Here is a 24,987-nt window from a genome sequence, read left to right as displayed (position 1 = left end):
TAGGGCAGAGAGGGGATAAAAACAAGTCGAGATATATGCACAATAAATGTCAAGTGATGCTGGAATGAAACCCAGTCTGGGTTTTTACAGTGGCTTTGCAAAAAAGCTGCACACACCGAGCAGGAAATGTTACAGCTGCGAAATGCTGATTAGGTGAAAGTTCATTTTTTAATACGCTGCTCGTATTAATATGAAAAACAACTGGATTCTTGAAAGAGAAACACAAACGATGGAGTCTTATTCCACCGGTGTACATTTTCAGTTGTCACAGCGTGGGACGAACAGGTGTATTAATGACGGCCACATTTCATTAGGAAGGTACATGCTGGTTCACTGTCATAGCTTACTGGGACACCTAATGAAACTGGGACATCATTAATTCAGCCTGTGCTTTTCCTACTGTGGCAAGTCAATGAGAAAAGGGCTACTAGTTGGAACAATGTTGCTAGAATCATGTTGGCTACTGTAATTTCATTAAAAAGCATCGTTTCTGGCTGATTCTTTCATCTTGTAGCTGACTCGCTTTAAGATTAAATATTGTAAAACGTGAATATCCACTTGGTTCTTACATTTTAATGACACTGAAGCGAAAACTGTTTCTCTCAGAAAGTGTGTCTTATACTGAGCTAATGACCAATCACATTCAAAACATTATGTATATGTATGGTTTTAATGGTGCATTTGATTTAGTGTTTTAAGCTACAGGCTCCAACATGGTCGGGACTGATAAATAACTCTTACCCTAAATTCATACATGATCCAGAACTGGCTTGTACAGGTGGATATGGAAGCAACACTTAATTACTATCAACTTGTACAGACAGATATAGATACTGACATTCAGTTTTTTGGTTTGTTTAATATGGACAAATATTACTGCGTGGTCATGTGTTAGGTGGATGAGGTGGCGGCCGCGTCCTCAAACATGCATTCACAAAATACTTGACCTGAAACAACGTTAACTGCGCTAACTCGGACTACGTGGTGGAGAGTTTATTTCTGGTCTCTCAGTAAGATGTCTTGTATGGCATTAGTGAGTATCTACGCTGTCATGTATATGTATCACAGGACAGGTATTATTCTTTTTTTTTTAGATAAATCTGAAAATAAATCTTTGCCCCTCGTTGGTCTGAGATGAAATCCCGTCTCTTTTCTTTCATGTGGGTCTTATAGCTCTTCTCCCATAATTCTTTCCTACTCTACATGGATCCCAGTGGAATTTCTCAGATGCTGCAGAATCCTCTTAAGTGTATTCCACAAGCTAAAGTCATGGGATTTAAATAGGTTATCTATAGAAGTCAAGGAATAGTAGATAATGCAATAAATGGGTAATTTTATAGAGGCAGTATAAATGTTATTACAACTTCAAACTCCTGATAAGGAACTATTGATCCGTTTGTGCAATAGTGGGGTTTCTTCTCTTTTGCATTTTATCCTCGTGCAGAGAATTCTTGCATAATGCGCATACATCAGCATATCATTTACAGAATAAGTTTAGCAGGATTAGCCAACTTCAAACACAGCACACTTAGAATTAACAAGGTTGATGCCATTAAAGATCTTCCTGTTTTAAACCATGTTGTCGAGCAGTCTCTCAGCCAAACGCTGCTCTGGACGCTTATTAGCCAATCCTGCAACTACTGTGTTTCAGCAAGTGGTGCCTCCACTAACAACCGTGTGATCCCCACTAGCACTGTGAGCATAACATAAGGCCTATTCCACATCCATACTGACATTCATGTGACTGATGTTTAGCTACAACATGTAAAGTCCAGAGTTGGGATAGACTTTGATGATGCTCAGTGTTCGTCAGTCATTTAGGCTTCAAGGCAGCTTTCTGCTTTTCAGACGTCCCTCAGAACTCTAATAACTTCATAAAGAATATGTAAAGATAATAATTTCCCTAAAAATGACATTTATTATTATTTTCTTGAATGCTTCATTCAGTGAGCAATTCTTGAGACAGATCCTGTTTCATTTGTTGTGGAATTTGCAGAAACTATTTTAATAAGAGAAGAGGCTCGGTGAAGTTCATGCTATTTATAATGAAATGTTTGAAATACTGAAACATTATGAGACCCAAACTAAGACACGCCGAAAACCCTGCGGTTATAAAAGGTCCATTCAATGCTGTTTTTTGAATGATTTATTCAGTAACTTGTATAAATTTAGTTAAAAATAAAATATTTGGTGCAGTCTTGTTCATTCCTACTAGATCATAGAGACAAATGTATCAAAAAAATATACAACTTGTGACTATAAGATTGTTTAATTTGATGATTTTGAATAACAACACTTTAATGGCGCCTCTTTCCTAAACGAGCAGATTTAATGTGTAACTATACCAAACACTACAACACTAACTTTAAACAGTTTTCATCTGCATTTAGAAATGAATGCACGAGTAACGTGCACGTCATGCTGGAATATTCTGTCTGCAAAACATGCTCCAAAGCTGGGCAGTAAAAAGAATTTCCATAAATGAATAACAGAAATGTCAAGTACACCTAAAAATAAATCAAATGAAAAATTTCCCATCTCCAGGCTTTTTATTCACATGAAAACCCTTAAAGAGGAGCCGTGTTGCCCAGGCTACTAAATCCCTCTGGCAGGGCAAAGGAGGCAAGTATCCAAGTGCTAAATATTTAGAATTCGTGCAAATGCATGACTGTATTGAATGTGAAGTGCAGTGAAACCTTCAAGGCTTGTAGAGGTGCTGATTTTCTAGGATAATGGCGGTAATCCAACTCCCCGTGCACCATGAAGACACCCACCCATCTGCATAGACACAAAAGGCTGTGCTTGCATTCCCACAAACCCACATGCACTGGGTCAGTAGAGCTTAAATATTCTCACTGTACCTGAATAAAAGTAGAAGTGATCTGTAAGTGCATCTACTTGTGACTCTATCTCTAAAAATTCCAGCTGGTTGCAGCAGGTGAAAGAGGACAGGAGACTAAAACGTTTTCTGCACGAGATTCTTTCCTGGCAGTCTGCAGGAAAAATGACATCTACAACTGCTGGGAGTGTTTAGCAGATAATCATCGCGATGTGTTCGCTAAGCTCAAAACTTTAATTTCATTCTCAGCTGTAAAACCATCACTGGATCGTGATTGCAAGAGATATGGAGAAATCAAATGTAACGGTAGCGAGTGTGGCATTTCTTCTGTTTAATAATCGTGAAATGACTGCAAATGCTGCACTCGGTTCCCTTTCTGCATGCAGTCAAGGAATGAAACAGAAAACAGCCCTTGTATACCACAGATAAGTATTGCTGTGACAATATCAGCAGCAGATCAAGAGTGGAGAGGAATTACTTGAGCAGAAGCAGACAGAAAATGTGTTCAAAAGCAAATCAAAGACAGTAGCTCTTCAGGCGAGACCCTAGATAATCTATTATCACTTGAGACGCGAGACCAAGAGAGCGAGGGCTCGGATCCTCCGTCAGAGGAAAAAAAATGCAAATTTCAACCTATTTGTAGTGGGAGAGGGTGCCTCTGTGCTTGGCTAACTTTAAATGAAGCTGTTTGTCTTCCTAAATGAATACTCCCCACACCTAATCACTCTATTTCTCTGCTCTTCTCTTCTCCTGCTCCTCCTTATCGCCGTCGCATCGTGGCTATGTCATCATCGGCCTGCCTCGACATTAATGGAGCTTGTCTGCTGGCCCCTGCTTCACACTACTTTGTTAGGAAAGTTCTCTTTGAACACAGCGTAAGTTTGTGAAGGAGACAGGTAATTTATGGATCTACGGCGTGCACCCTGTTCTCTACGTGTCTGGCACTACAAAGAACATAATGAATAAAGTAGGTAAAGCATCGTTTGCTTTAAAAGAGAAAAAAGATGAGTTTTCATGAGTTTTTTATTTAGATGTACAAGAGAAATCCTGGTTTGCATCGACTTAGCACTTTATTCTCATGTACAAGTATGCTAACGTCTAGCTCTGACAGAGCCGCGATCAGAACAAGATTGCAAATGAGGATAGAGGTGCTCATAGCCCAGGTTCTGAGTGTAATCCTTAGTGCACTTAGTGTGTGTGTGTGTGTGTGTGTGTGTGTGTGCGTGCATCATTTAAAACTTGACTCTCTTCCTCCAACTCCGATAAGAATTGTGCTCAGAGTGACTCACTCAGTTATTTTGTTGTTTTAGCATTTGCTGCATTCCTAACACACACTGTCTGTCTTAATGGCCGTCTGGGTGGGTAATGAAACAACAGCCACAGCAAATAGCTGGTGTTTAACAGTAGACGGTTTCAGGTCTGTGTCCCTATGCCCTCTAACATGCTGCAGTTCATGTGAGATGCAGTGCAGCTTGTCTGTGATTAAGCATTGTTAAGCACGTTAGCGGTTGCGTCCAGAGATGGGCAGTAACGCGTTACTTGTAACGCGTTACTGTAATCTGATTACTTTTTTCAAGTAACGAGTAAAGTAAGGGATTACTATTGCAAAATCGGTAATTAGATTACCGTTACTTTCCCGTAGGAACGCTGCGTTACTGCGTTACTAAAACCGTGATTTTTTTTGCGAGAATGTCTCATGACAGTGACGTAAGCAAGTGCGACGTTGGTGACAGCAGCTGTGTGCAGATCAACAATGGATAATATATCGAGTGCGGGAGAGAGTATGAGCGTGCAGCGTTTAAAGTGTGGAAGTACTGACCTTACTTTGAGTTTGATTCCATAAAAAGTGACAAAAACATTAGTGTCCATCGTGCGTGGGAAGAAAACTTCTTTTTACAGCGAAAAAAACCCCTAAACTTCCGAGCAAGCACCGAGTAGCTACGACGTGATGGGAAACTCACAGAGACACTCGCGCGGATTCTTCAACTGACCGCAGCACACCTACACCAGGGTAACCCTCCGCCTACCCTGCTCCTGCTTTACAGGTGAAAATAGAGCAAAAGGACCGCTGAGTCTTTGACTTTATTTATTTTCTGCTGTGTTTTACTTGCATCTGTTTGAAAGAGTGAGTGAAAACACAAAAAATATTTTATTTTATGTGCTGGAATGTGCAGAAAATAGGTTTAAATGTTAAACTAATTTATTCAAGTCAGAGAATGTTGCATATAATTAAATGTTTTGCTTGATGCATAAAGTTAAAAGATTAAAACTGATAAAACAAGTTAAAAAAAGAGACTTTTCCATTTGATTACATTTTGTATGATGGATTATGTAGAAAAAGTAGAATTGGGCTGAAAGATCTATCACTTTATCACCTCTTCAGGTTGTAAATCGTGTTTTTAAAAAGTAACTAAGTAACTAAGTAACTAAGTAATTAATTACTTTTGAAAATAAGTAATCAGTAAAGTAACGGGATTACTTTTTGGGGGGAGTAATCAGTAATTAGTTACTGATTACTTTTTTCAAGTAACTTGACCAACACTGGTTGCGTCTCGACTGAAGATTTATTTGTCAGTTCTCGGAGACTCGAAGGGATTATTGGCAAACTTTCGATTGACGATGCTCCTTAATGATACGCTTGTGGCTCTGTGAGACTGGGCTGTGCAGATGTAGCTCAAGCAGAAGCATAGTGAATTTTTTCCATGCAACATGCATATATTTTAGCAGGTATAGCATTTACAGTTCCAAAGTACCACTGATATTAAACATATGACCCGGCTTTGCTGCAGAGTTAGCAGATCACCAATACTGTTAACAGCAATCTGTGTAGTAATTGTTTAAACAGCAACAGTGTGACACTAAATGCAGCACTACAGTAATGAGTGTGTATTTATCAGGAGAGTCTTATTGCTGCAGATCCGTGTACTTGTCTTTATTATAGTCCTTTTCCCTCAGTGGTCATTTCGGCGCATTGTTATGCGGTGTTAAACTTAATCCCAGCATGGCTGCAAGAAGTTGAAGTCGTGTCAGATCTAATGTAATCCGGTCACCTCTGAGGCTCTGTTATTTTAGCATCTTCAAGACTGGGAAAATGGAATGAATGCAAATGGAAAATCCCTGCACTGTTTTATTTTGCAGCTCTAATTTTTTGCACTACTCTCCTTTGTTTTGGGTTTAATTCGTTTGGGATAAAGTCAGAAAGTTTTCACACGAGCATATCCTCCTTATCCTATCCTCCTCCTGAGGAGTCGTTTTTGTGCAAAAGAGATGATTAATGATGTATTATTTCCACTGGAAAATGTAACAGTGTAAAGCTAAAATTAACTTTACACAAGTTGGTATCGATTCTAATAAATTGGTTTGAGGAATTACACTAATTAGCGAATGAGATTAGGTCTAATTGTCCCCATCAAAATAACTCTTCGGTATTATAAAAGAGCAATGCCTGGGAGCCACTTCAGGCAGACGACTCAAGTAGCAGTTCTGCACTCGCACAAGATAAACTCTACTCAGTGAACCACAAATATCCAGTGCAGCCTTCTGGTGTCAAATAGGAGACGATTTCTGCTCGGCGTGCGAATCGTTGACATTAACCAATCACTGCAGGAACTTTCTGTTAAACCCACCCGAATGTTCTTACAGGACTGAAACAGTGAAACCTCCTGTGCATCACTTTTATGATGCCAGGACAGACAGCACAGATGGTAAAGGTGGTGCTCTGTAAGTAAATATTTATTGAAAACAAATATTTTAAAATGAATAATTGAATGCAATGAATGCTAGAAATTCTATTGAGATAGAAACAATAGGAAAATTAGCTCAACAACTTGGCAACAGCAATGAGAAATTTGGGATGACGTTAGTGAAAGAAACCATCTGCACTTTTTAAAAAACATTTGACCCTGTCCTCTACAGCGCCCCAAACTAATGCTAGAGGAGGGACAGCGTAAGCGGCGTAACCGCGGGACGAGGTGCTAAACTAAAAAGCCAAGCAAGCTGACCTTCCCGTGAATCCTACACGCCAACGGTCACTTCAGCTTCACTCACAGTTTACCGATTTCCTGTCGTTAATTTCCACGTCGTTTCCTTTCTAGGATTCTTCCATCAAACTGATAGAGATCTTTCAAATGACTGTTGCTATGGCGATCCCGACCACCGATGCATAACTTCCTGGAGATGCACCTGGATACTTTCTGTTATTATGTGAATAATCTTCAAAAATGTATCAGACATCGTTAAGATTGGTCACAAAGAAAACAAACTGGAGGATACTAACACATTAAAAGATATTTAGAGAATCAAGTAACTTAAAGTTGGAACAAATATATTTGGTGATTTCATAGAGTGTGTCTGTGTCAGAGCAAAGACAGAAAAATCATTACGAGTTTTAATTCTGACACCTGACATTTCAGCCTTTCGGTAAAATATCAGTCTGAACTTGAAGGACAGGTGAAAGTGTTTCCTACCCGTTCGTCCCACAGCCACTACCCCTGCTGTGCTTACATCATTACGACTTCTGATAGGTGGTGGCGTGACGTAGCTTCCTATCATTCTCTGGGAACCTTCTCTGAGTACCTTTCTTTCCTGGTCGTTTGCGTCTAACAGTAAGCTGCATCAGACAGGCTGAGAAAGAACTGGCCATTGAGGAGGTGAGGAGAATATCACTTGATAAGATTTCTTTGTATTTATCAGAATGTCTCCTGGGCTGTGGCAGCGATTTCCTATAAAACTCTCTAACTGCGTACTTACAGCGTGCTGCAAAGTCAAGCACCTCTCAGTCATTAACATCTGAGACTCCAGACGACTTTTTTAAACTCATTTTCAGGCAGTAATGCCTCAAAACAAAAAGGTTACACTAAATACTTTACAACCAGATATAAAAATGACTGTAAATGTTTGATTACAGAGTTTTTACATACAGTATTACAAATTGTCAGAATTTCAACTGCAGCAGCCAAAAACTCGCCGAGCAGTTTTTTTCGTAGGAACGACGCAAGTTGAAGAAATTCCGAGTTGATATTCTTTCTTCGGGCTTTGCTTTCTTGCACCATCGTCCACCACTATTCCTGAAACCTCCACCTGCCCCTGGCTGGCATTTAGACAGCCTTGTTATTCTCCAGTCTGTCCAGAGATGAGAGGAGCAAACAGACTGATTGACTCCTGGGGCTGTCAGGGCTAATCCACAGCTAAAGGCAACAAGCTAAGCTTTTTTCTCTCCCTCTATCTCTTTGTCTTCATATGTCTCCATCTACCCCCAAACACTCTTTTGCTCCCAACATTTTGGCTTTAGGCTAATGCCCTCTTTTTGTCTGACTGTCCAACTTTGTTATCTCTGTATATATTTTATTCTGTTGTCTCGCTTTTTCTTCCCACGGCTGCAGAAGACGAATGAAAAACGTGGCTTTGACCAGCAGCGCTTTGAAATGTACCAATTTGTGCCCCTGCACGGTATGGTGAGAATAAAATCCGTGATCTGTTTGCACTTCATCTTTTCTCTAGAGGGAAAATGTGTCACAGCAATGAAGTTTTATGAGAGGAGACGAGGATGAAGAGCACAACACATTCAAAGAGGAGAAAGTACAAGCAGTTATATTTTCGTTTTTGCCCAGGAGATCAGTTCTTCTTATTGTGGTGAATTGTAGAGGCAAAGAATGGTCCACTTGTAGCGTTTGCCAAGGACAAAGCTGAAATAAGACTCTTCTTGTCTGGCTATTTTTCTTTTGCTCATTAGAATAACTGTTATGTTCCACGGCAGCTTAAGTACAAACAACCAGCAGATGATGCCCTTGGCTAAAGATGTTCTGTAATGTTGTTATGATTATATTTTTTTCCCGAGCCACATAAAAGCAAATCACGAAGGAAACCAAATAACAACAAGCAGAGAAGTCGGGAGCAGGCCTGTAGCATGAGGAATAGCTCAGTGGAAAATGTCACAATATATCACGCCGCCGCTAAACACGCAGGAAGAGTAATTCACAGGTGGACTACACCGAGGTAATAGAAGAGAATAAGAAAAGATAAATGAAGGGAATATCTGAAATGAGATGAGAGCAGGCTGGCCAGCATGGGAGGGAAGTGAATTTGAAAATTATGTGATTATATGAAGTGTCTACTGTGCCGAAAAATTGTACACTAATCTAGTTAAACCTGTTCGCCATCACTTTACAGTGTCTTCCAGCAAAATAGGAAAAACCTTAGTCTTTATTACTAACTGCACAGCAGTGAGCCACACACACACACACACACACACACACACACACACACACACACACACACACACACACACACACACACACACACACAGCTATATTTTCATATTTCCTTTCATCTGATGAGACTGCCGGAGTCCACGCTGGCTCACATTTTTACACAACTTCATTCAAATGCATCGAGCTGCAGCGTGGACCCCAGTGCTGTAAATGATGTATACATTCATTCTAAAATGTCTTTCAGTCAGGAGCACAACATTCAAAAGAAAATTGATATTTCCACTTGCAGAAATTCATATTTGATGGTGTGGCTCTGTTGCAGGACTACTCCGCTGCTCCACCAGGAATTCTTCTCTGCTGTCACAGAGCGATGCTGAAATGCTACATTTATTAGTTTTAGGCTGGACCACTATGATTCATTCTCATCAGGTTGTTCTAAAAGCTCCCTGGAAAACCTCCAGCTGATCTAAAACATTGCAGTGAGAGTACTAAGGGGGACTAAAAGACTGCTCATGTTTCTCCCGTATTGCCTTCTTAGTTTTTATTCCCCGTTAAATACAGAATATCATTTAACATCTTTCTTCTCACAAACAAGTCTCATACGATCAGGGCCTCATCATATCTCAAAGATGAGAGGCAGGCTTCCCATGATGCAGCGAGCATTTCGCCTCAATTCAACTCTTTTCTCAGCCAGTGCTTTTATCCCACTACTGTCATTAACATTTGTCTACTCTGTTTTCTATTCCCCTCACCACCCAGCCATTTGTGGTAGATGATTACCCCTCCATGAGCCTGCTTCTTCTGGGGCTCTTCGTTCCCATGGTCCAAGTGCTTATTGGGATTTTCTTGCAGTGTGAAGAGCCTCGAGGTAATTTGTGTAAATAAATAAAACACAATTGAAATTGAACTTAATTTGATCTGTTTATTTCAACACTATATATTAAGAATAGATAAGATGTTTTCATTCATTCATGCTGGTTTGGATTTCATTTATTTATCACCCTATAGAGGCTGAACAAGCCCCTAAAAACAGTCAGTGATCACTGTCGGCCTCTCTCGGTTTTTATTATCGCGAATCATTTTAAAGCTCAGTGTTTAAACCCTTATGATGTAGCTACAGCCCAGCCCATGCAGCAGTATTAATGACTAACCTCGTACTGTGGATGGATTATCTCAGTTGTTCTCCTGACTGAAGTTTGGTCCTTTTACAGCATCCTGCCATGTGATTGCATTTGTCTCGAACCATCGGGATCCCTCACGTTAACTTTTATTGAGTGGAAAAAAGTTAGCGTTCATCCTCCAGCTTCACTGTGTTTATGCTAGCATAGCTGTGTAGCTAGCTACCACGTAGCACATCATTATATAGCAGCTAGCCCAACTTCAGTAACCCTACAAACGTCACTGCTGTTTAGTTTTCTGTCTTCATTTATGTTGGAAGTGATAACAGAGCTGTACGTTTGAATTTTTCAGAAATCTCTCAGTCAGAACATGCTATATCATGTTTAGGTGGAAGCTAGCGAGCTAACTTCCTGCTAACTTCTAACTCCGTTAAACTTCATTAATCATGGATGCCTGGATGTTAAACTTAATTGTTACACCTGGTAAAGCAGCAACGCTGATCATTTTATTAAAGATGAAAGAATTTAGACAGTTTGTAACTCTCAGTGTTCGTTTGACTTTGGGACCTGTAGCGGCATTTGGGCCTAGAAACGGGTAATGACGTCAGACTTGATTTTTTACTCGCATGCACGAGTGCGTGCACGCATACACACGTAGTGTAAATGATAAATTAGTGCATATTCATGTCACAGACTGTACATGAAGATGGTTCTGATGTAGTTGATACATTGATACAAATTTGCAAAGTGGACTCCACGGCTGGCCTCTGATCTTCGAGTCCAACCACAAACGCAAAACCGAGAAATGGAAAATTAGAATGCTGAGTCTCACACCCCTAACTCATTTTTCATCGATTCGCTTTGAGTCAAGGAAATAACTTCAAAGCGTCATACAGTTATAATCATATAGCGCCTTGATTTCAGCTGGCAAAAGTATTTCATAGAAGGAGCAGGCGCCTCCTGCACTCGCACTGGTAAAACTAAAGGATACAGTCGCCTATCTGTTGTGTTTTTCCCGTTTTCTATCTTGCCACTGCTTAAATCCCAGACCTTGTTAAAACTCCCTTCAGATAACCCACTTCATTCTGTTCCATCACTCATCAGTCTCCTCAGGGCTTCGGCAAACACTATCACATGACATACTGCTAATCTGATTGGCTGATCAGAACTGTAAATGAAACCAGCCAGAACAAATTACAATAGGCACAAGTCATTAAGAGAGATGACTTGAGGGAGAGAAGCAGGGTTGGGGACAGGTGCATCGCTGCTAGTCTGGCAAATTACTTTCAGAATAGAGTTTGGGTTATCAGTTGCTGGCTATTATACACAGTGATTGGAGAAGGAGGGTATTGATACAGCTTTAAGTGGGCTTACACTGCAAACTCTTTTTGTGCTAATTAAACACCAAAATTGCCCTCTTTGGGAGGTTTCTTGTTTGGTGTGCTCACAATTTATTTTTTCCCCTGTGTTAAGCTGCCAGATCAAAATGTAGTGCCTCTTCATCCAAAATGGGGAAAAAGCCCCAAAAACTTTAATTATTCAGGCAGTGAAACTCTAACTATTCAAAGCACTTAAACAACAACTATCTGAAATTAGAAGCAGCTGTTTTGTCAGCTGATGTGGAGCCTAGCCATTTTAATTTTTGTGATTTGCCTTCTAGCTTCTGTAAGAAAGCAATAAAACCAAAATTAGTTACATATTCAAAAATAATGAAAGACTCTCCCTAACCTGCAGCCTTTACACCTGAACCTCATATACCTCATTAAAAATCTTTTTCCCAGGTCTTTGCAAGATGGGCTCCTTTCTGCACAGGGCACTGACAGTTGGAGATGCACGCATGCAAACAATATTATGAAATACCTGAAAAATATTTCAGGTATGTTGTTTTGGGGTTTGTTTGTTTTTCAGTCCTCCTCTGTTGCACTCTTGGTTAATGTCATGTGGCCATGAAAATAATCAATAACAGTCTGAGTATAAGCTACACTGTGACACACTCGCGTGCAACATCCTGATGCCTTATTTCTGTCACAGTTTGCCATTGAACACATTTAGGATTAGGACTCAACCTTACTGTCATTACACACGTATAGATAGAGGGTAACAAAATATAGTTTGCATCTAATCAGAAGTGCAAAGAGCAGATTATATACAGATATGGGTGGAATAAAAGGTGGGAATAGTTATGTACAGATGATTTACAAAAGAGTATACAGATGTTTATAGTGCTATACAGACGGGCAGATATACAGATGTACTCAGAAGGTCCACCCTTTGAGCTCTCTTCCAGTCTGGATGGCGGCGTGTCCTTGGGCAAGATGCTGAATTCCTATCCATGTGTGAGTTTACACCTCCCAGTAATCGTTTTCTATTTATTTACGGTGGATAGAGAAATGGAAATGGTGACGTAAATGTAATTTTTGCTTGTCTGCCAGTTTGCTCGGTAATCATTTTTGCAAAAACTAAAAGTAAAAGCAGTTAAATGAGCGTTAAATTTTAATAATTCGGAATATACTCGGATTCAGCCTCGCCAATAGTTTCAGTGCTTATAAAATAAGTACCCAGAAAGTACTGTACTCAGACGGAGGCTCCCTTGCTGAGTGGGCTGAGCCATGTTTGTTTTGGTGTGTGCCAGACACAGCAAGAACTTCTGATCTGCGGATGAATCAGTATTCCAAGGACACGAGATAAGCAAGGCCAGATAACAGGCAATAACAGAGAAAGACATTTCTTCCCTGGCAAAGCCATACAAAGGCATTCTTTAATCACAGACACGACGTGAGCCTGTTTACAAGGTGGAGACTTCCCCAATGGGTTCTGCTACAAGTCGAGGAATAAAAGACAAAGACACTCAGTGAAGGACAGACAGAGAGAGGGAGAGGGAGGTGCTACTGAAGCTCCAAGTGAGAAAGACACAGTGAGTATTTGGGGTTAATGAAGCAGCGCAGGAAGACAGAGGAGGCAACAGAAGGAAGGCGGCGTTGAGCTGCGATCTTCTTTACAGAGCGTATCCATTACACTGCCATTTCCGCGGGTCAAGTTGCCTTTATTCTGCACCCTGAACTCTTCCCTTACACGAGCATCACCTTTGCCTACTGCTGCACGGGGTCATCGTTGATTGGCTGGGTGAGAACATATTTCAAGAAGGTGCCTAACCTGCCTGCCTCTGTGGCTGTGACCATAAAGGGATTGATTGAAGAGCGGGAGCAAGGAAGCGCTTCCAGAATCCACATAATCAAGACTCAGTCAAACGCACGTCATGAGGTCGCACGTTTTCTTTTAGAAATGTTCCTCCACCCCAAAAAAAACTTCATTTCTTTGTCCTGTGTGTCTTTAATTTTCACCTTTCAATTTCCTCGCTGCTTTCTCTCATTTCCCTCCATGTTTCTCTCTCTTTTTTTTTGGCTTCTTGACACCGAGTCTCCTGTTACTATATTTATCTTTCTATTAGACGCAGACTGCTCTTCAGCTCTCGCTTTCTCGACTGCACTATATTGGATCTTTTGAAAAGATGTCGCAGGCAGACATGCCTGATTTCTAGCTTTCACTATGCTCGTATCTCTTAACAGCCCTTCTGATCTTAATGACTTAATAATATTAAATAAAGACTCATCACTAACTAAATCACCAAATCAGCCTTAATAAGAGTTCTATTATGGATTAAAAACAGATCAGGAGAACTACAATACTCGGTTTTCCATAAACAATCATCTCCACGAGGTTACGTTTTTAGTCTGTTTGGTTGAATTTCTCTTCTATTGTCTGCCTGTTGATTTCAGGCCCAGTGCGCTGGCCTCACCACTGCCTCATCAGGCTTTATTATTTCCCTGCTGTTGTTTGAGGGACCCTGATCACAGCTGGCTCAAGACAAAACCCGAGTCTATCTATCAGCATGTAGCCTGCCAGCCTGCTAACTATGTGCTTGCGACATGACAGACACTTAGCAGTAAAATCTCTGTATCTGGGCTTGCCCGGCCAGGGAAATTGCTCAGCCCATTATGGCAACGAGCTGCACACTGGTTCCCAACACTTAGTGTGGCAATGAGGCAGCACAGTGGGCAGCCAATGCACTCGAAAATGGACATATGCAGAGACACACAAAGGTGCACCTCTGCACACGTGCAGGCTGTCACTGCTACCACTGTTATTACTTTTTCTTTCAGAGAGATCACAGATTCACATATTATGTATATGCGCACACACACACACACACACACACACACACACACACACACACACACACACACACACACACACACGACTAAACACTATTAAATTTTAAATCTGTCTGAGCACCAAAGGGTTTTAATCTGTGACCAATTAGAATTCAGCATCCCCTCTCTACTTTTGATTTAAACCAGAGGGGATGTGATGTGACTGTGATGAAGGCTGAGGCTCAGTCTGGCTGCATGTATGTGTGCAATACTTAATATTCCTGTAATTAACAAAGCTCTTTGACTATGTTGGAGTTGTCTAACTGTGGTGCAGGTACACGTGTGTGCACATAATATTTCAGTGTCTAAATGGAGGTCTCTCCTTAGTATATCCATGTGCTTAAACCAGCACTGCTCAGCCACTTTTCCCGTAACTTCAGGGTTTTTAATCGCAGGTTCAGTGGCAGTAAACACTGAAGATTGCGCGCGTGTGCTGGCGTGTTTCAGGCGACTGGGGCTTTGATAATGTATTCATGCCTCCCAATGACAAATGGCTGCCTCCAGGAGGCAGTTTAACATTTAAATGATGAGCAGCGGAAAACATCGAACCGCAACACACAGCAGTGAGGGGATACGCAGGTGCGGCGCAGGCCGGAGAGCCTCTGCATCAAGTACGACAAAGACATTAAAAAAACAACTTTAATCTGCCCACAAGAACTAATGCAAAGGAAAGGGAGGAGGGTAGGATGCGGGAACAGCTGGACTCCCAGCGGGGAATCAGAGAGCAGAGGAGAATTCGCTGGCCTGAAAAACAGAAGCTACTGATGAGAGTTTATATAAACAGCCCGTCAAGCCCTGCGCTCAGGTTGGAACAATAGCACTTCAAACAATATTGTCCTGCTCCATAGGCCTGCCAGGTGCTGCTGCACAGGCTAAACTCATCTGTGGCTTTTAAATTATTAACTGGGAATCAGAAACACGCCGTTAGAAACAATACAAGCTGCACAAACATGAATACAATGGTGAATAACTCACAAAGTGCACACACAGTGACGACTGCATGACCCTCAAAGATTACGACTTAACACATTATAAAGTGGCCAATGATTGGCTCGCTTCTTCTATAGGTGCAACTGATTAGTCTGGCAGCAGAGCGTAGCCTCCAGACTGCATTCAGCTGTTGCTAACTCTTCAGCTGATTGATTTTTAAATCAATGCCATCATCTTGGTTTCTTTGTAAATCTCTCATATCATATGTATGACTCTGTTCTTTCTTCCTCGAGCTGGACTTCAATCTGTCTCTGGGAATGGTGTGTTCGCACCATCATCCACCATCTGTTGCAACCCAGAGGGCTGCTGGAGTTGACCTGCCCTCATGCTGTTAACAGGAGCTACCGTCAATCTGCTGCTAACCATGCACAAAAAACACAAAACAAAATAACTGTAATAGCGTATATTCGTGGCAATTCTGAGTCCAGGTCAGGTCAGCCTAAAGTGGCTGTAAAACCACTATTTTCATCAATACTTTTAAAACTGATGCCTATACTTTCTTTAAACCTCTGTTATTTATTTCAGTAGATTTCTCTGCTATTGTATTTCTTGCACTTGTGTTTACAGACACTCCTGAAACAGGACTCGTCCTTTTTCTGTTAAACGCAGCCCTTCTGTTTTTCTGCTCCTCGTCCTCTGTAGGTGGATAGTATTCATTCGAGGTCTCTGCATATATATAAAGACAGAAAATGTAAGGGTCAATCGATATCCTGCTGGTAGGTATGACAGCCTATGACACAGGCTGGCTGTCATACAGTCATCATTGCGCTGATAGCTGTGGGGAAGGAACAGATTTGTCCAGTTGATGACACAGCGCGCAGAAAAGAGCGGAGGTGGCAGTCAAGCAGGTACGCATCAGTATTCTGAAATTTCTCGACCACGCACAGACAGTCGACAGAAATCGACAGTCGTTTTTTAAAAGACTGAGCTTGTTCTTGTCTCTGCAGACAGAATAGCAGCACAGGCTTTTTAGAGCCTAGACATACAGTACACAGAACAGGCACATGTGTCAGGGGACGTCAGTGTGTCGGCCGTGAAACAATGTTGAAAAAATCCATGTAGGCATCCTTTAATGTAACTGTTATGAACTGTTGTTTAACATGTATGTTTACAGTTAAACGTCTCATCAGAAACTGCAATCACTCAGGAAAATAACACATTATTCTGGTGAATCTTTGATTTTGTTAAATACTTGAAAATGTAATTACATTGTGATTGGCCTACGCTGCACTGTGTGTTAAATGCTAATTACCACCATATAACCATGTTAAGATACATAATTAATAGAATAACTGCTAATCACCAGCACCTTAGCAGTGCCAGTCCACTGTAACAACACTGATATTTAGCTCAGTGAGCTTATTTTAAGGGTTTTTTTAATATTAGAACCAGAGTCATGCCTGAGTTTTCTACAGAGCCCCGCAGGGGACATGGGAGAAAAAAAATTAAGACGGACTTTTGCGAGATCTTGCAAAACAAACTCGGGATCTCACAAAAGTTTTGCGAGAGCTCGCAAAAGTTTTAGCCGCATTCTTCGGCCTCCCGTTAGCTCGAAGCGAACGTAGTTTTCTGTTTGCATTGACAAGAAAGAATTATACAAAAAGGAAAACTGATGAAAGACTTGGTAAACTTGACTACATATGCAGTAATTCATGGTCCCAAAAAAGTATATAAATGTACGTTTTAGGATGATTTTCATGAGCATGAACATATAATATAAACCAAAAGGCTCGGAATATTTCATTTTATATGTAATGAACATAAAACACATGAAAATGTTCCTCTTTTTTGTGCACAGAGCTTTTATATCAGCCCTAATGTCATCTCACAATGTAACAGGACTAAAGCGATGCACACGTCACTCTGCAGGCAGTGTCTACGTGCACACAGTAACTACAAACGGAGTTTTAGAGGCCTCGTATGCTCAGACCTTTCTCTGTTAAAAGGCACTTTTCAAAGCTGATGGGAATTTAACTTAAAAACACATCTGAGGTTACATGCTAACAATGTCAGTTCCACTGAAGACTTTGCAATAACTTCCTGCATTCATCCATCCTTTGCCGGCTTTACCACAGATCTTACTCTTTCACCTGGCTGAGTCCACTCTCCATTTCTCTTCTTTTCCACCTATTCGTCACACACTTCCCCTGCTCTATATCTTTTTCTTGTTATCTCCTCTTATGTCCCTTCCTTTTCTTCTTTTCTTGACCCTTCCACCCCTTCTAGCTTCTCCTCCTGCCCCATCATTACTCCTCTTTCAGCACTCATCTTTCTAAGGCTACCGAATTCCCCAGCACAACAGTGCTATTCTGCTGCCTACTAATAGAATCCCTCAGTTCCTCTAATGGATCTGTCAGAATCTCCCGAGCACAGGAGACCAGATGGATTGATAGGAGAAGGTAGAGAGACAAAGAGACAGAGACACAGAGAGATGATGAGACAGAGTGGGAAGCGAAGAGAAAAAAAGCGAAATGCGCCAAAGCTCCCGACACTTTCATCTGTGCTTTGGAAAGTCTCAAAGCAGCAGCTCGGCTGACACTGCCAAGCAGCTGCCATATGGTCCAATAGACGCAGGAGCACCACATAAGGCCGTCCTATTGTCACCATGGGAAAAATGACACTTTGACTGTTGCCAGGTAAAGTCAAGAGTGCTCAGTAGTTACAAAGGCGGCTCTGTTTCTACTTTTCATGTCTGAACTGACACTCATCACCCATGAAAAGTTCTTTGTACAATGAAAACGAGAATAAAAGTTTCCACAGTGGATAAACCCGACGGCTTACATTTCAAGTATTTCTAAAAATAGATCCTATCTAGATTATATATGAGTTTTACTCAGATTGCAGTGCAACTCACCGTTATCGGTGGCGATGAAGACGGCTGTGTATTTGTTGTCGTAGACATAAGGAGACTCGCGATCCAGCGAGGCTGAGGTGTTGACAGTTCCTCTGACTGGGTTCACACTCAGCCAGCCCGCAGGGTCCTGCAGAACAGCATACCTGTAAGAAAACAACGAGACCACGTGAGACACCTCATCACATCAACTATCGTCCAGGATGCTGTCAGTCGATTCTATATTAGAAAAAATCAAACAGCAGTGCACTGCAGTTTGATTAGATCGTACCATTTGAAAAGATCCCAAACAGAGCTGAGGTCTGAAGATGATGAGGACCTCTCTCCAAATCTGGTGGGCGAGCGGCCAAGCCTGCATCGCTTTGAAAATGAGCCTGAGAGCAGATCACGACCTTGCTAATGCGGCCACTCAATCGGCCACTGATGGCTGCTCGATGGTGATTGCAAGGGGCTCTCATCTGCGCTACAGTAACATTACATGTGATTGATTTAAGAACTATGGATGAATATATATATATATATTTTATGTGTGTGTGTGTGTGTACCAAACTTTTAGCTGCCTCTGCTGTTTTCGTGCATGTATTATTTGACATATGGTGCATCCTGTACTGCACACACACACGAATGTGCAGACTTTCTTCAACACAAGGTCGCTCTTTGCCAGAGTGCTCAGCAGTAGACAAATTGTCTTTCAAATGGAGCTCTACAGCTAACAGAGCGCGACAAAACCTTAGGAAATGGCTTTGCAATCAACCTCTGCTCACACCTTTCCCCCTCCCACTCTCGCTCCCAGCGATTACTACTGTTAACAAACACATATGTTTCATTGCAACAAAATGCTACTAATAATGACGCTTCTATCATTGTAAATGCTCCTTTTCTGCCTGGATGTCACACACACACACACACACACACACACACACACACACACACACACACACACACACACACACACACACACACACTTGTATTACACACGCTTGTTAAACACACTGAAGAGCCACATGATTCATTAGGCCTACTTCTCCACTGTTACAGAGCTGGGCTGACAGGTTATTAACCTCCATATGTCTCTCTCGCCGTCACCGACTGCAGTTTTAGACACATGCTCTGGTTTGTGTCTTGCATCAGTTTTTCATCATCGCTGCATTGCGACAGTGAAATGCACACACGTGAACATGTACACAACAATGTCGGGAAGGTATTTGTTGTTAAACGTATAAGCATTTTTGCACAGCTGCCTGCCTAGTGCGATGACATCAGTCACATTATCGGATAGAAATAATGTGACTGATGTCACATTATTTCTATTATTTCTATTATTGGATAGAAATGGCAAAAAAGTGTGAATTTGGTAGAGAAGAAGTTAAAGTTTTACTGAGAAGCAACTGAGCTCGTGAAAATCACCAAAACATCCACAGTAACGTGCTCAGAGTCATCAAGATCGATTCTCTGTGATCTTTCATACCCGCTGCCCGATTGGAATAAAACAAAAATTCCTCACTCGGTAAACTAACGGATATTTTCATTCAACGCGCTGAAACACATTTATTCCAGAGCTGGGACCCCAGGAAGCCCTTTTAAATGTGCGCTGCTACACAAACACTTGGTGTAAAGTATGACGGTACTATGTTTCTTCCTACAGGAGGAGCTCTAAAGGACTGTAATGATATTGTCTGCTTTAGTGCAGGCTCAAAGGTAACCACCAAATGAGTCAGAGCCATTGTTTTTTCCTCTCTGTGCAAACATGGGGACAGTCCATTAGAGCCCTTTAAAGGGCAAATTAGAAAGACATTAAAAAGCCATTAGGAATATTCATATCTGCTTCAACGTGTTTATCTCCAAAACCAGAAAAGGTCCAAACAAATCAGTCAACAAACGAGACAGACCACACACACAACGCTGCACGTGTCCTCATTTAGCTCAGCGCGCACACACACACTTCAACATAAGGTAAAACACACAGTTTAAAGCAAAAATGACCTATAGATGCACAATACCCTGCGTTTATTGTGAAATAACTTCTAGGACAGCAAGGTGATTTGTTCAGATTTCACTAGAGTTGCAGAAAGTAAAGCATCAATAGGTCCACAGTGTGACTCTTTCCGCTGCACCCTCAGGGGCTACTCTGACCTGCTATGGCTTTGGGAATGTTTCGGTGAGGAATCGTCCTTCGCTGTAAGAGCGCACACAGGTTGGGATGTTAGGAGTCGGCTGCAATTGTCCGATTGTCCTACAAGAAGCGATCCAGGGCCGGACACACGAAAGACAATCAGACTACAAGGGGTTTAAAAAGTGAGTCATCCATAAAATATGGAGTTACATAAAATATGCGTATGGTAGCAATCATAAGACAAGCTGGCTTTTGAAATCTAAAATGTCTTAAACAATACACAATGAAAAAGTTTGACAACTCTTCCCTAAATCCTAATCTGAAGTTAGAGATCCACTGTCGCTGCGCTGAACGTGTGAGAGATGAGCTCTTTCGAAAAGTCCGATGTGAGCCAGGATCCTCAGTTTCCCCAGACAACTCAAAGCGTTACGGAAGCGCGGAGGGGGGAGAAAGAGGATTGCCACCCACTTGTAATCCAGTTACAACAGGAGCAAAATGCTGGCATACATTGTGTGCATCTGTGATTATGTTTGTGTCAATAGCAGGTGTGGGTGGGATACACAGAATAAGAGAGACAATTTGCAATAAGAGCTAATTTAGAGAGAAGATGAAAGCTGACTCGCAAGTGCTCTGAAAGAACATCGTTTGCATAAATTCAGGTTGTTTCTCTTGTTTGTTTTAGACTTAAGTAGCCTAAGAAATGTTGCTGGCACCAGTTCTGAGTAATTTAGTCTAGTTGTTCGTGTAAATCCCTTTTTTAAATACACACAAGGTTTTGGGGTCCGTTTTCCAAGCAAGGTTATAAATGCATATTCTCTGAATTAGACCCAGTATTACTTTAAATGCAAATATTGAGATTATTATGTTTTCAACTCATTTTGTTGGCCATATAAATACAAGCATATCCATACAATTTACAGGTAACTAAAAACATGTAACAGAGGATTAAACTATTAACAACATAGGCTGATAATTCTGCATTAAAACGAAACAAAACAACACTGAAAAAGCCGACTGGCGTAACTGGTTCTATGAGTATACTTGCTCAGTATCAACACTTGTTTAAATATCTCATGATTACTTGCTCACGCCCACGAATCCACTCATGCAAGCATTTTTGAAGTTAGGAAGGCAAATCTGAACTTTTACAACATAAAGCATGCATTGGAAGGCTCCATGTTTTTTTCTTTGCAAAGAATAAGTAATTATATGGAAGTAGGGTGATGTTGGTAGAACAGAGCTGGGTGTAAGATGCCTGTCCTGGTCCCCTGTGAACATTCAAACTATAGTTACACATAAAACAAACCCTTTTGTAGCCTGAATAGGTTCTCTAGTGATTTAGTACTTCACTTGGAAAAAAGTTGCAGAACTCGTGCAGGCAGACGGAAAAAACAGCAGTGATTTTAGTCCCTGATGTGTGAAGTTTCAAGAACCTTAATCTACATTTTTACTCCAACTAAAAGCATTTTTGTTGGTCTTTTCCTGTTTCCTAAGTAAGTGTCCTAAATCAGACAAAGGGAAGCTCCCTTTAAACCCCGTGAGGATATCACACAACAGTTTTCACAGGTTCAGTAGTATGGCTTTAATAATTCAATCCCATTTTATTTATATAGCACCAAATCTTTATATTGTAAGGTCGACCCTACAATAATACATACAGAGAAAAACCTATGACCTATGAGCCCCTATGAGCAAACACTTCGGTGACAGTGGGAAGGAAAAACTCCCTTTTAACAGGAAGAAACCTCCGGCAGAACCAGGCTCAGGGAGGGGCGGGGCCATCTGCAGAGAGTACTATTAACACATAGTGAGTGAAGAAGAAACACCCAGTGCATCATGGGAATCCGCAGCAGCCTACACCTATTGCAGCATAACTAAGGGAGGATTCAGGGTCATGGGCTTCAGTAGTATGCCTTTAATAATGAGTTTGACCGCTCCTTAATTTAAAGTTTCCTAAACTTTAAACAACATTAACTGCTTACCACCCAGGGACAAAACTCCATAACGAGTTAGTCACAATTGGACATGGTGACCTTTTACCCCACTATCCCCCCACTGAAGGAAACCTCTGCTGTTTCGCAGCTAAATATCTTCACCAACTTTGAAGCTAACTTTGTTTCTCTGCCATTTTATGCAGCGCTTATGAGAGATTGTTTACTGAAAACAGCTGCCTGCTCTACTGAGACTAAAAGATTAGATTAGAATCCACATGAAACTCTCAAAGCATACGCTGAATTCATCTGTTTCCCCTTAAAGCTGAGACTGTTTTCCTGCTGAGCCTGTGTTGGTTTTACAGCGACGTAATGAATATCTAGGCTCTCTCCTCCCTTTGTAGAATGTGCACCACTGTCATTTAGGATATTCTTATAATTTCTGTTCTTATGACTGTTTTATTTGAAAAAAAAACATTGCTTTCATACATAGAAAGCATTTCATTTTACTTCAGTTTTCTGCCTTTTTTCTTCATCGCCTGCATTTAAACAGCCAATCGCTCTCTAGCAGAACACTTCCCATTTACTAGATTAGCTTCGTATTCCTGGCATTGAAGTTTCAGCCCTTCCTGCTTTTAATCCATTGACGTCGTTTTAGTTTAACCCTTACATACTCTTCATATTCTACACCCTCACAGTATGGTTCAACAATTCCTTCATAATACATCTCAACAAATTTTGAAGTACTGATCAATTCAGGATTAAAACTATCTGACATAAAAAAAAAAAGGATAATTATTCATTAATCAGTGTTTCACAAAATAGGGAAGTCGATATTTGAGGTAAAACATGTTTCTGCAGAAAACATCTGCTTTCACAAATTTAGATTTTGAGAGTGAAACTGCCAGGAGCATCCGAAGCTGCTGGGATTCATTATACAAACATTATTACAGCCATGAAACGCTGCCTTTAGTTCTGTATCATCCTCAGAATGATCATTCATAATTATAATGAGAATCTCCATATTAATTAACACTTGGAGCCTAAAACTTGATTACTGCAAATTAGTATATGTACTTAAAGTGACGGCAGGAAACAGGAGCATCACGGTGGTAGCACTGTTGCCTCACTGCAAGAAGGTCCTGAGTTCAATTCCACCATCAGGCTGCATGTACTCCCACGTTTGCTTCCTGCACAAGTCTTTGCACAATGTGCGAATGGTTTGTGTCTATGTGTTAGCCCTGTCCAGGGTGTACCTGCCTCTTGCCCTAAGACAAGCCTAAGATAGGCTCCAGCGATCCGGAAAGAGGATGGATGGAAACATGTGTGTCTGTATTTCCCACACTGGCATCTCAGGTGATTTTATAATTGTATAATCCACCAGAAGTCTTTCAACTGTCAGGTGACAATGCTAGCCACTAAATTAACAAAAGCAACAACAACAACAACAACAACAATAATAATAATAATATGCTGAGGAGCTATTTGAAGATAAAAATAAATAAATAAAGCAATACAGAAAAAAACAAGACAATTTAAAAACTGATAGAACCAGTAAAAACTGGCATGGAATTACGACACATAGGATCAGGAACAAGTGGAGCTTTAACTTGGCTTTAAAACCCTCCACACAGCATGCCTGCCTAATATCTTCAGGGAGGTTGTTCCACAAAAATGGGGCACGAAAGGAAAAAGCACGCTCCCTCATAGTATTTTTTCTCTATACAATTGTTGTGAAAACTCACCACATTTTAGAATAAATGGATGAACTTTAGTGAAATGTTCCTGCAGTCAGATCCAATCGGGTCAAATTTGCCTCACACTGGTTGTAAGGGTTAAAGTCGTTGTTGCATATTCTTCTGTGTTCAGATAATCTATGGACTGTCTTTGAGCAGGTGATGAAAAAAACATGCTAATATGCTCATGCCAGTGTTTATTCAGTCATCTTTTTTCATCCTTACATGGTAATTTGTTTACTTCCTTGAATAATCAAATAAACTACTCACCTGTATCAGAGCGATGCAGGCGTCATTCATATTCAGAGGTCTGAGCTGTTCAAAGACACATAATGAATCGAGGTAGGGGCGGCGGAAAGGCTGGAAGCTAAAATACTGTTTTCCTGATGAAAATGCCCAACAGTAAGAAGAAGATAGCGATGCATAATGAGACACAGATCAGAGTCAAATAACACAATATATGGTTCCCAGGTGATCTCATGGGTCTTTAAAGTATAATGATAAGGCTATGTGAGGAAAAGGGAAATGCATCCAATTTAAATATTTAAACTCTTGCAGGATGTGTGCACGTGGAGAGGAGAGGGTCACGCACCTCTGCTTTACTGGGTCGCTCGATAAACTGACCATTTTGCACTCCTGCGATACTCTGTTACGACTCTGACTTCAGCGTTTGCAACCATCACAGCCAATTTTAATTTCTCATGCACAACACACGAGCACAGTTTCAGTTTTGTGCACCGCAACTTAGATGGATGTATAGTAATACACTCGGCTGGCAATGACAGCATTTCACAGTAAACACTATTATGCACTTGTCTCATTCGTTTGTTTCCATCTTCTTCTTCCTGTCTGGACTCTGAGCTGGCACTAACTTTAGCTCACTGTCTTTATCTGTCTCTCTATCATTTTCTTCTTTCTCCTCTGCCAACGAGATCTTCTTCTGATTTGAGTCTAACTTACTGTGAGAATGGAGACGGCACAGAGCCAAT

General features: G+C 41.0%; 1 protein-coding gene across 1 annotated transcript in view; it reads right to left on the bottom strand.

Annotated features, from left to right (window-relative positions):
- The window catches only part of cdh13 (cadherin 13, H-cadherin (heart)), a 295,213-nt gene that overhangs the window by 8,317 nt on the left and 261,909 nt on the right, over positions 1-24,987 (bottom strand). The window contains exon 12 of the mRNA XM_085358926.1: positions 18,222-18,364. Coding sequence (XP_085215052.1) covers positions 18,222-18,364 — 143 coding nt within the window. The remainder of the gene's footprint in view (positions 1-18,221; positions 18,365-24,987) is intronic.

This window comes from Diplotaxodon limnothrissa, linkage group LG7 (genome assembly GCF_057381915.1).
Source record: "Diplotaxodon limnothrissa isolate DT_005_m linkage group LG7, D_limnothrissa_male_GT1.1, whole genome shotgun sequence".
NCBI classification, from domain to species: Eukaryota; Metazoa; Chordata; class Actinopteri; order Cichliformes; family Cichlidae; genus Diplotaxodon; species Diplotaxodon limnothrissa.
Note: the sequence above shows the minus strand (reverse complement) of the source record. Positions and strands in the feature narration are given on the sequence as shown.